This window comes from Anopheles maculipalpis, chromosome 3RL, assembly GCF_943734695.1.
Source record: "Anopheles maculipalpis chromosome 3RL, idAnoMacuDA_375_x, whole genome shotgun sequence".
In the NCBI taxonomy this organism is placed as follows: domain Eukaryota; kingdom Metazoa; phylum Arthropoda; class Insecta; order Diptera; family Culicidae; genus Anopheles; species Anopheles maculipalpis.
Window position 1 is genome coordinate 35395460 of NC_064872.1, and position 12795 is coordinate 35408254.

The window sequence follows — 12795 nt, forward strand, 5'->3', positions numbered from 1 at the left end:
TCTTATTAATAAACTACACATTAAGTCATATGTGCCACTAGAGAATTCTACCTACCTATTGCTCCCCCGCAGCACCCGGCAAACTGCATCAGAACCGCCTTATTAGACTTTTATTAATAATGTAAACTTTTTACTAGCCTTAATCGCAAGAGTTTTAAATAACAGATAAGCCACATCCGCAATAGTTTTGTGCAAGTATTACCCACTTTTTGTGTAGCAAAACGGCCTGTCCATTCTACAGGGATAAAAAAAACACATACACACTTTTTGTGTAGAAAGGCGAATGTAGAGACTCAAAGGCTGTATAAATTAACCGAACAAAAGTTCCTTCGCAACAGCAGCGATTGAGCATCTGGCTGAATTGTATCAACGAAGCATAGTAAATTAGAAGCAGCAGGCCTGATCTTTTAAATACTTTTTTTAACATTAAGAAAAGAAGAAGAAAAATATCTGGGCAAGTTAATTAGTTTTTCGTCCAGTTCCCGATCGCGGATTAGTTAAATAATTTCGTTTATAAAACTCGGCCGTATCAATACGGATATGATGGATTGAAAAGATAGATCGACCATTAACACAATTTAATCATCACAAGCGGAGTTGGCAATACGGTATTGTACCGTCATAATTAATTAAAAAAAAAAAAATACTTTCTAAAAATTACAACTCAGCTACAGCCGAGTGTGACCAGGATAAGGCAAATAACAGGGAGGATAACAGGGAGGTCAATATTTTGTACATTGCATATGGTCACCACGGCAGGACCGGGGTTCAAATCACATCAGGACGACGTAGTTGTTCGTCAGTTCTCACTACGTGGGGGCGGTCCAGAAGGGATTTGAACCCCAGTCCTGCCGTTTCAAGACCGGAGTTGCTGTCGCCTATACCATCGGGTCGCCCCTAGCTTTCCAAGCAATTTTCCAGTAATTCCAAGCTTATACAAAGTATAAAAAGGTAGATGCTCTTATATTGATAACAGTTATTTATACGGAAAATTCATATTTACGGTATGAACAAAAACTAAAATAGCTACTGTAATACACGCCCGAGATAAGGTACAATCCAAGGAGGAACTGCTTTTTTATGTTAATATTAGGTCAACACATGTAGCACAGCTATTTGCCGTAATATTGGAATAAATTAAGCAATGCTGAAATATTAGTGCGCTGGACGAATTCCTTAACGATGGTTTGTTTTATTAAAGATTTAAAATTTTATAAAATATATATTTCATTCTTATTTCCGCCCCTGTTACATTTGAATAACTTCAGATACAATTTGTAGAATAGAGCTGATTACTCGTAACAGCTACAATAAAATAATAAAACTTTGTTTGTTCCAAAAAAATCTCTTTCCACTGTGGATCGTTCCACGACAATGAATCTGCATTCGTAATGTCGTAATAACCCTTCCGTTTAGTGGTGGGAAAATAGGTCATCTGAAAAGCAGTACCATTCATTTCGTCACCACACATACGGTGCGCAAGAAAACTGCTAAACTGTTCCAGCACCACACTATTAACCATAGAAAATGAAACTCGACAAATGGAAAGGGATCTCTGCCTAGTTAGTCGCCACTTTCCGGTGGCCCAAAACCGCTGTCGTAACGCTCATCGGTCACCGATCTCATACTGGCAGCTTTCGCAAAAAAAGAAAAGAAAAACAGAACAAAAAGTAAAGCAGGGTCGTCTCACCATCGCTTTTACTTTCATCCCTTATTACCCTGTTGTCGGTGCTGGCGAAAACGCAAGCAAGAAAAACCAAAACGGCAGAGTTTTTAAATACCACAACAGAGGACAAGATACGGTGACGGCATCGTTGGGTTCGTGGCTTCACGAACCGAGGAGATGTTACGATTGCAGGTTTCCTTCTTTCTGCCCTGGAAAGTGACTTGGTGGAGAATTTTTCTTAGCAAAAACAAAAGCGAAAACGATACAAACAACGGGGCATGCTGGGGGACAGCATATTACTCTGCTGTTCAAAGTGGTAGAGAAATGGAAAATTATGAAGAAAACGCCAAAGTGGAAAATGGTACAACGAAGGGTAGGAAAAGTGTATGTGTGTGTGCGTCCCGGGGATGAAGATCGCCCGGAAAGATCGCCGAGCTCGGTTTAGGTTCGTGACTCGCGTGGAACCGTTTTCCATGCTCGAACGTTTCACTTGTTTTGTCCTTTGTATCGGAATCGCTACATCTTTAGTTTCTGTTTCTTGTATTTTGTAGGTTTTTTTTGGTACCGATCCCGTTTGCGCCGTTCTTTTTTTTGGGGAGGAGGGGGGAGGGTGGGTTGACAATGTAAGCCGACAAGCCGGTGTTTGCTCGATTTGTAACCGCTTGGTAGTGACGTTAAATTGTTTAATTGTCGATTGATACATCACAATTATTTTTATTGATTAATTGAATATCGCTTCGATTGAGGTTAACTCGAGTGAGATCAGGGTGTGGCGGCAGCGGCGGACGCAGCCGTCTGGGAGCCATCATTATTATAAACTTGCCTTCTAGCCGAGTGGAATTGGTAGGAAAAAAATGGAAATAAAAAAAATAAAACAGCAAATAGCGCAAATCTATCAAGCGACATAAATCATACCTCCGATGACATGTGGTGCAGCAGAGTGGAGTTGCAATCTCGTGCCGGGTTGTGTCAAAGTCGTAGTGCGATCAAGTCAATCCAACAACACCTACGGACGTAAGTTTTACGACCCTAATGGCAAGAACGGAACCGCCGTGCGTGGGTTGGCACATTTTTTAGCGCTTTGTTTGTGAATAATAAAATCTAATAATGAAATAGAATGTTGACTACCGGCACCCGGGGCTAGAGCGGGTGTCTAGCGAATGAATCCCACACGTACAGAAACACACACATGACTACCACGAGCCGATCTGTTTAAGGGTAGTTTCCTGCTTGCTAATTTGAATCTTAAGGGGAGATATCTCGAGCGAGGCTCGATGATTAAAACTCGCGAAGAAAGGCGATTAAATTAGTTCGATAAGCACCATCGGTTGGGGGCTCAATGATAGGTTGAAGTGGTATCGACATAATTTATGGCATGCAGTAAAATTTAAAGCCGTCTCATCTTTCAACAAAGGAGCCATTCGATCGACGTGGGATGACAGCTAGTCGATCTGATCCGGTAATATGTGCGAGCTAATTTGGAGTCGATGAATGACATTCACGAGAGGAGCTTGCTCATTATGAGAAGGTTAGATAATAGTGCACGAATTGCAAATTAAACACAAGATGAAATACTATCAACAAACATCGGTTAGCGTGCCTGTAGGAAAACACAATATTAATCACTTTTAATTAGATCACTTTGCCCTCATAATCGTAATCAATTCGATTTAAATCACCAATCGTTCACTCGCTCGCACAGCTTGAGATAAATGATTAGGAATGTTTGCCTATCGGTGGATACGTTTCAAATTAACTTGCCCATGTTGATCGGTTATGAGCTGCAGTACAAATTAATTGTCGTTACTGGGGCCAAACCTTCCCAGTTCGTTCCAATTCCGAAACGTTTGGCACGCGCAGCAAAACGCCCTTCCATTATGGTGGGCTTTTTTTTTTAGATCAAAACCGAACCGCATGCTCCACCCAGATCGATCCGGAAGATATGATTAGCTTGTCGCGAAAATGTGGGTCAACGCTGTCCGTTTCGATTGGAATGCGTGAAACTGTGGTGCAGGCACCAGCCACCTTTCGAGTTGAGTGTTTTAACCCGTAACCCAAACTCGCACGCTGCACACAGTTTTCCTGGTTCCGTTCTAAGACGATTCCAACAACCTTCGAAAGGAGCAACGACGGTTTTTACCACCGCCAACGATTCCCGGGTGGTAGCCGATTTCTGGAATTGACATTCGTGGCGTGGCCAAAAGGTGGCACAAATGTGTGTATGTGTGTGTGTGCGGGGAGGTGAGCTGACATTTAACAAATTGCATCGGATCGTTACCAGCGTACCCTAATTGAGACAGACCACCATGTCCGGGAGTGCGGTACCATAAGGTGTTAGCGACGTGTGTCATAAGCCACAAGAATCGACGACGGGCCGCGCCGCATGGCCAATAATGGTTCCGAATGTCAGTTTCAGTTTTGTTCTTTGTTTCCTGAAAGTGCTCCTCCTTGTGGCACGATTTTCCTGCCCTCCCTTGTTTTTTTGCTACATTTGAACTCGCATTGTTTTTCTTGCGCCCGATTGTTTTTTTTTTTTTTGCGAGAAGGGAGCCAATTAGGATGAAAAAAATTAAGCCTCACACCATGGGATATCGAGTGTGGTCACAACTTGCACGATCCGTGTCGGTGTCAATGATTGGCCGTAATGGGTTTGAGTTTGCGAAAAATTCTTGCTCTAGAATCGAACTCGCGAACCTCCAGTCCAGTGTTCGTTGTGGATCAGAAATTGCTCCTCGGTTATTGCTTCACAAGCTTCCCGCAGCAAACTCCAAGAAAGGTCACGCATGGGAACTTCGCGATGCTAGTGCGTCGCGACCTTCAACGTAGTGTTGCAACAACTTTCAACACCTCGTCTGCTGCACGTCAAAACGATGGCTCCCGGGCAGGCTTATTCGTGGATGGATCGTGTGCTGCTTCTGCATTGGCACGTTCAAGGTTAGCAACCTGGGAGTAGCTAAACGTCATCTTGTTTGCGTAACGTTTTTCCCTTTCCGTACTAAGAGGCGGCCTGCGAAAAGGGTTGTCAGTGAGGTCGAGTGGTTTAGGGTCGGTTCGTCAGAACGTGGCGCTAGTGTAAGTAACGGGAGCACTCGAGGATAGTGGCATCCTCGATCCGGTACGATTCGAGACGATATCGTCACGACGATCACGAACGTAGCGTTGAGGGTTCGTGAGCGACCTTTGGGGCAAAAATCAATCCGTATTTTTTTAAGCGAAGAAATAAATGTTTTCTGTGTGGTGAGATATAAGGCACGCAGTGTGTTGAAGAAGATGCGCTGCTTAATGTCAGTGTGGAGGTTAAGATCGAGATCGTCTGGGTTGGAGAGGCACTGATAACGAGCAAAACATTTGTAAGGCTACACAAATAAATTACGAGAAGAGTATTGCTTAAAAAAGGGGCAAAATTAAATTTTTTAGAAACTAAAAACATATTTGATATAAATATACAAGAAAACTAAATTTTATACTCATTTCAAATCTTTTTCTTTCATTCGTAACCTACCTAACAAGTTCTTGAGCTTGCTTTCCAGCAGACTAAACACTTCAAGCAGTTTACTCCACTCACAGAAAGCGAGACAGAGCACCTTGGGCCAGAATAGTCGATCCATTCCATCCATTAAATCGGTATGTGATCGGATAAAACAAAATAACAACAACACGTCAATCTCATATGCCAAACCTCATCTGCCCATCTCTACCAACTGTCCGTGAAAACCACCATTTCCCTCCAACCATCACGTGCGACTCTGAAGGAGGTCTTTGTCAGGAATAAATAAATAAACAAATACATATTCTCCCCAGCACCCATTACAAAGGCCACCTTCGCGCGAAATAAAGGTTCGTCGATGAGGTTTTTTTTTTTCATTATTATTTGCGAAACTGCAGTGCTTGATCGTGCGGGGTTGATCGCGTTTGTTTGACTGAAGCTCTGGCGTAAGGCAAAAGGAAATTAGCAGACGAGCACGAGATGAGGGACGGTTCTAGCGTACCGCAGACGAGTCAGAACATATTTGTTGTTTGAGGGAAAAGGGCAAAAAAAGGAGGTGCGGGAAGATGGATGCGCTCGTAGTGAGGAGGCTCGATTGATTGAGCACGAGCATCAAATACAGGCGACCACATCTTTGTCATGCGGAACATGCAATCCATCACGATGTGCCGGATTAGTACGGTGAGTGCCGTTTGTTTAACACACTCACTGTCGAACATGCAAAAGATTCTTAAATTTATGCTTAAGAAAAAAGGAAAATGTAGGTTTTGACGATAAAAACTTAAAGCTCTTAATGTACAGAAGAGCTTTTTGAGATTTTATCCCTAGCGAAAATGATGTGTCTAAAAAGCTCTCGGATGTATCTAAAGAACACAAAAATGAATAGAAATTCCCAAAGAAAATGCAAAGGTGTGGAAAAAACTCGCACCCCACTGTATCGTGCGATCGAATCGATTTCGTTCTGACTGCTCTTGAGCAAGCAAGCGAGAATAGAACTTTTGCAAGTGAGCCCATTCTGCGCCTGCAATCGATTCTTGCATTCTATATGACCCTGCCGCACACCGAGTATTTGCATCCCAAACCATGCGCCGAGCATCTGCAATCGATGGTCACCCGCTCCCCGATCTGACATGCGACGAGGGTGGCATCTTTACGCTTCGTTTGAGCAGAGAGGACGAGCCGGCGGGCCGATCATGGCGTTGCGCGAGGTCGATTACGTTCCAAAACCATGCGATGCGTGATGAAATGCAGTGTGATTGGATTTTCTTCCTTGCGCGCCTCTATGTGTGCCCGCCAACCGCTCGTTTGGCCGCAGCTCTGGCTGAGCTGTTTGCTATTGCGTGTGCAGAAGAATACACAAAAGGTGTGTCGTCGCGTTGATTCTAACCGATCCTAGAATGCAATTTTCGTACGAACCGCGGATCACTTGGGGTCTGTTTATTTTCTAGCGGTACATTTGAGATTTTTTTTTTATTTCTCGCGCCAATATGGCTGCGGATTGCTGGCGTTTTTTTTTTTTTGTTGGTTTGAGTCATAACGTGCGCCATGAAGCGCTGTTGTTTTCTGTTTAATCCGAAGATCATTCGCATCATCCTAAACAGCAGGTAAAGGATGGGAAGATCGCGAATCTTGCGTAACGGGGCCGGGGACGACGATCGGGACGGAACGGAAAATTACTGTTGATTGGTGATGCGCCGGGGGAAATTGGATGCCCATTGCACAATTGGAAATAAGAGAATTATGAATAAATTTACATCGGCAATGAGACTGTGCAGTGCGCAGTCCCTTGGGCCCTTGGGAACATACAATCGATTGCTTCGATTATGCCGAATGATGTTAAGCGGTGGCTGGGGTGACTGGAAGGGTAGGGCCTGCTGGTGTAGATGATCATGTTGGGCGGCTGAACCCGGTTGCCGCCGTTTGATGTGTGGGGTGTGCATGTATGTGTAGGGCGTTACCGATGTTTTCAGGCAGGATGACGGATGCGCTGCAAATGCCCGCAAAGTGTGTTTGCATGCGCATTTTGCACTCGTTACGTTTATTTGTTGCTTTTCTCAAGCGCTCTTCTGCTACGGACGAGGATGTTTTCTTCACATTTAGATATAAAAAATAATCAAATACGGTCTGAAAGCATTTTGATTGCATTGCACAAGTGGAGCGGAAGATAGGCTGAGATATTCAGAAATGTGATGAAAATAAATATATGAACTGTTATAAGATCTGTCGAGCCACCACCAGACAAACGTGTTTTGAAGTATGCTCTGAAGTATACATTTTAAACTCAATTAGATAAAGACAACTTTTAAACTACTTAGTACTACTTTTAGTACTCAAAATAGTTGCCAAAAATTAGGTGTATGTTCTGGCTGAAGGCTTCTTTAAGAATTTTCAATTTCATTTGGGCGATCATTCTCTTGAGATCCGCGAACAGAAAAGATTAAGTTGCGCAGTATTATTTTCGCATCAAAAAAGGTTGAAAAACTCAGTTATTTCCCAGTTTTTTTTAGCATTTATAAAACTAATACAATAAATTGTACAGTAAATAAACTAATGGTTGGATCATTTTTAAATTTAAACAATTATTTCTTTTAATGATTGAAACTACAGCTAATGTATATTCAATTCTAGTTATGCTATCTATCTGTCCAGAAAATGGCGTATCTATGAACTGCTATGTCGAATGTAAGAAAACGATTCGTTAAAAAAGATGAAAAAATATTCTTTTCTACAATGCTTCAATTCGCTCGCAAGAATGTGCACAAAAACGAACCCACCGATATTTGTTCTCCAGACAGCCGGTAGAACCAATGCTTACAAGCAATCAGTCGAATGACAAATCTGTTTTTCCACCTTCTCTCCACCTATCCATAACTGGAAACTCCTCTAACGGTTCTACCTCAACACGTAATGGCAGCAATTTTTCCCGCAATTTCTCATAATCGAACCTCGGGTTTCCATTTCTCATCGTTGCATCCGCCATTGCACCGCCGGACCGTGCCAAGAAAAACACACTACAAACCTCGGCAGATCCCCAAACACTCATCCCGCCATGCGACCCATTCGGCAGCATAAAACAAACGAGTGAAAAATGGGAAGAAAAACGAGCCGAGAAATGACATTGCGGCCCCGAGCATCCGGAGGGACCGTTTGTTCTTTACATCGGTTACGAGATGATCTCCGCACGGTCGGGATCGGTCGGATTTGTCGGAGATTATGCTTCATAGCTTCTAAATTGGTGCTCGACTGTGTAATACATGCTGCGAATGGGAAGGAAGCAAACGGAACAGAACGGCATACACCATTCAGCTGTTCGGTGTGTTTCGGCGATAGTGAAACTTGTTTTATCTAAGTTCTCGATGCAATCCGGCACTGCCGATCGTGGTTGGGGGTAACAACATTTGTCGTTACTTATGTTGCCGTGTCGCAAAAAGCGCCTGTGCGTTGTGTGGTGGTGTGCTGGCGAACATATATCTCTGCGTTTTTTTTTTCTCTCCTCCCGACCGGATGTCAGAGCACACCCGACAGAGGCAGCTCCAGCGGGACGGAATAAATCGGCAATGCAATACACAATAATAACATCATTACGACGGCTATCTTGGGACCGCACTTGGGCTGTGCATCGTGTGCAGCATAAACGTTGCTCCCAAATGATGGTGTTGGTGAGTGAAGCAGCGTCGGACGTCAAATCGGTGATCACGTATCGGTAGAATAGAATGCGAAGTATAGGCTGATTGCATTTCCAAATGCATCTCAAGCCGCACGGTGTGTTGTGAGAGCTTTCCGTTTTTTCCCCGCCACAACGCGTGTTCTTCCGCATCATCTAGTGATGGGAGAAAAACACTCACCAAAACCGCAAAAAGGGTAGTTTTCCCCGAAGGTTGGTGAGGGTGAAATGTTCTACATGTCAAAATCTTTTATTATTATTGATTGCATAACGGGGTTTATATAATTTTTTTCCCTGCACAGCCTTTCTGCCTTCGGTGGTGGTGTTGTGGCGTGGCCAAGATAGATCGATCGTGGCGATCGGTGAGGTCCATTTGCGGTTCGAGATGATGCACCGGGGAGGGGCTTCTATCAACTCGTGAGTGCAAGAAGCATTGAATTGGACACTTGGGATTTTAGTTGGCACTGATGGAAAACTGCACACATAAAAACAGGATAGAAATTCTTCAAACAAACCAAGTGTGGTCTTGGTGTAAGTGTTGAGGACAGAAATGAGATCACCAGTGACCAACAAAGAGAACATCACATCCCGGAAGAGGACCAAAGGAATGATGATATATAAAGCCAAGAAGAACACAGTCGGCGGCCCTGTCCGAAACATCATCGTCGTCGTCGTCAGCGTCTTGCAGCATCTACCCACCCACAGAACATTACTTCGCGGCGGAAACCCGAAGAGGAAATGGAAGAAAGCATATCAATCTCGTATCCCATTTCGAACAAAAAAGAGGTACAAAAGTTGCGAAAGAATGAACTCCAAGTGCCGTTCCTTTACAAGTGGAAATAAATCTTTCAAAAAAACGGAGTATCAAATAAAAGAAACTTTTTTCTTGCGTTCTAACCGATCCGTGTGGTACCAGGTGAGGGAATAAAAAAAAAGTCTCTGGAGGACGCTCCCCCACACATCTATACATTCGTCCAGCAAATGGAACACATTGTAACTTCACGCCATATTAGCGGTGCTTTTGCAGAATGGACCTAAAGCTTTTTGCCGGCTAGCAATCCGTGCTAGCTTCTGGCCAAAGCCGGGCCCTCCATGACGGAACCAATCGTCATGTAACGGGATTCGTTCTTACCCTCTCCCATCTCTCCCGTCCACCTAGAAGGGAAAGGGAATCAATTTTCGCACCCGTGAAACGTAAGAATGATTGATTTAGCGACGCAGATTCGACGCTTCACTGATCGTCTCGGTATGGGTGGTGATACCGAAAAAAGTACCCAAAAACCCTACAACCTGTCGTCTACCGGTCCCCATGAACACCCACAACATGCGTTGGGGGAAAGTCTTGGTGCATAACATAATAAAGAAAGGCATTCCACCGTACAGTGCAGCGGAATCCGAAAGCGGAAAGAAACAGAAGAACAATCTACTTACTTTGAGCCTGCAGAATCGTGGTCGCCTGTCCACCGGGGAACGTTGCGTTGCGCTTGTGTCGACCCTGTAAATGATGAAGTACCCATCAGTGAGCGGCATATGGTAAAGATTTGCATTTTTTTTTACGGGCGATGGAAGCAACAATCAAAGAAGAAAGCATATCGATCACGTGCAATTACATGCGTACAAAGGTGATTGATGAAAGGAAAGGTATGGAAAGGAGAGTGTGATGCGCAGTTCGTGGTTCGGGGAATCGTACCTTGGATTTGGGAAAGGCTACCAACACGTTGAACCACCATTTCGACTCCTCCGGGCAGGTACCTTTCACGAAGGTTACACGATCCGGTGCGGTGATGGCGATCGAGTGCGGGTGGCTGGTAATACTGTCGGCCGTGGTCACCTCCAGGACCTTCGTCATGTCGATTATGGCCTGTGGAATCGTTTCGGGCTGTTGGGGTTGAAAGAGAAGCAACGAAAAGTATTATTATCAGCATTAAAGTTGGTGACGTTTATGATGAGCGCCTTCAGTTGGACAGAGGAATTTCGTGAAACAAGATGAGTTTTATAAGTTATTAACGATATATGTTACGAAATTATCTCTTTAAAGCTGTGCAAATTTAAATCTATTCTTACTATTCCTAATTGTAGGATTAAGTGTAACTAGATTTTGACTTATTTTACTTCGCTTAGGATGGTTATCTCTAAAGGTTAAATTTAAAGGTTGATTTAAATTTTTGAACACGTTTAACGTATAAAGAAGAATTGTGTATTCTTAAAATTGTGGTAGCTTAACAGTATCCCTCAAGCAAGTTTGAACAGGGAGGATACTCACAAGTGTTTAATTAAATGTATTCTAAAGTAAATATCACGCAAGATTTAGCACTTTTTTGTACGCCAGTGTTGCAAACATAAAGCAAAGTAAAGCCACCAAATCAAACAGCTCGACACATAAGTACCCAAATCAAAATAAATTAACGTTCATTCGCTAAAGATCTCTCAATCTTTTTGGACCCTATCGTACCATAACTTTGGACGATCGATACCGTGTGGCGAAGATACCGATTCGCCCGGAAAACACACAGGATGGGAGTTCGATCGCTGTATGCAACTAAATTGCATCAATAAAACCGTTAAATTAGCTTACAAAAAATCTCCATTCTGGGAGGGTATTATAAATTGCATGAGTGCAAACCAAGGAGATGGTAAAAAAATCTCAACAAAAAACAAAAACTTCATCTGGAGGGATCTACAGGATTGCATCAATCCATTTTGGGAAAATATTTATATTCCTTCGGTTTCGGGGAAGGTTTCGTTGGGCTGGTTGGGGTTCGTTTCGCTTTTGTTCGCTGGGTGTCTTTTTGGAGCGAAGGTGCATTCGGGGGACCTGACGTCTCAACAAGAGATGTGTTCCAACGGACGCCAAAAGGCGCTAACCTTTTGCGAGGTATGCCACCTGTGGAGAGATTTTATTAAGAAGCATCACACCGCACGGCACACAATACGAGCGATGCGATAGTATCCACGTTTTATCTGCACGTTTTATGGGGTGTTTCTTTTATTTCTTTACGAGCATTGGTTGGCTGATATCAGGAAAAAGGTGCAATAGCGTGCAGCATTTAGTGGTTCTTCTTTGCAAATGAAATGTTTTTATTAGCTCTACACTTAATTTTGAATGCGCTCAACATTGCAATGCGCCGGACAGATTTTTGAACGTGGAATCTCAAGGATTATATTGGGTTGATTTTTTTGAAGGTTTTTCAGGAAACATTCAGCCAAATAATTAAAAAAATCTCGGGAAATTAACTTAGAGGGAATTTTATTGGCTAAAGTACGGATGAATCCTGGCAGGAGCTTTGCCCTTGGATAAGATTAATTTCTTAAAAAGCAATCAAACCTCGCTAGACGTTTCATCGAAATATCCGTTCTTCACAGTATGAAGCGTTAGTTTTATCATCTCAAACGACCGTGACAGACGATAGTCGGATTACCTCTGAAAAGTCTGACAAAATATTATACCTTCAGGATTTACCGGGAAAAGCATACATTTTTAGCATTCTTGATTCCAAACCGACGTAACATAACCTTCACTTCACGTTTTTGGAAGCCGGTGGGGGCCAAAGTAAGACGAGCTGACGTGTGATTCTAATCTTGGGCAGGTCGATTAAAATATTTGCATGTCACTCTGTCTGCAAGCAAAATTTTTTTTAATTCGCTGCCTCGCTTTTACAAATAAAATCTTCCGTTGCTCCATTACATCTCCTGCTGGTTACCTGAGATGAAAGACATTTTAAAGAAGAAACTGTTATGCTTATTTCAATCCAAAGTCGGCTGGTGTTGAGTAACAAATATTTCTCGCGCATAAACTGCACAAGAAGCAGCAACGGCAAGCAAAAAGAATTCATTCAATGGTAAGGTTTAATTTCCCAAAAGCAACGAAAATCAATTGCCGCTTGAGGGTTTGAGGATATTCAAATTTAAATAACACAAGTTCCCGCCGCCAGCACGTTGACGATTACGGGAAGGGTGCACAAGACATGCCATTCAATT

At 43.1% G+C, this 12795-nt stretch overlaps 2 protein-coding genes across 3 annotated transcripts in view; both read right to left on the reverse strand.

Annotated features, from left to right (window-relative positions):
• LOC126565618 (profilin) overlaps positions 1-12795 on the reverse strand; it is a 460520-nt gene that overhangs the window by 46598 nt on the left and 401127 nt on the right. The window lies entirely within an intron of this gene.
• LOC126563739 (protein outspread) overlaps positions 1-12795 on the reverse strand; it is a 197440-nt gene that overhangs the window by 44757 nt on the left and 139888 nt on the right. For both annotated transcript variants that reach the window (XM_050220437.1, XM_050220436.1), the window contains exons 4-5: positions 10508-10696; positions 10249-10312 (exon numbers count right to left, since the gene is read on the reverse strand). In XM_050220437.1, coding sequence (XP_050076394.1) covers positions 10249-10312; positions 10508-10696 — 253 coding nt within the window. The remainder of the gene's footprint in view (positions 1-10248; positions 10313-10507; positions 10697-12795) is intronic.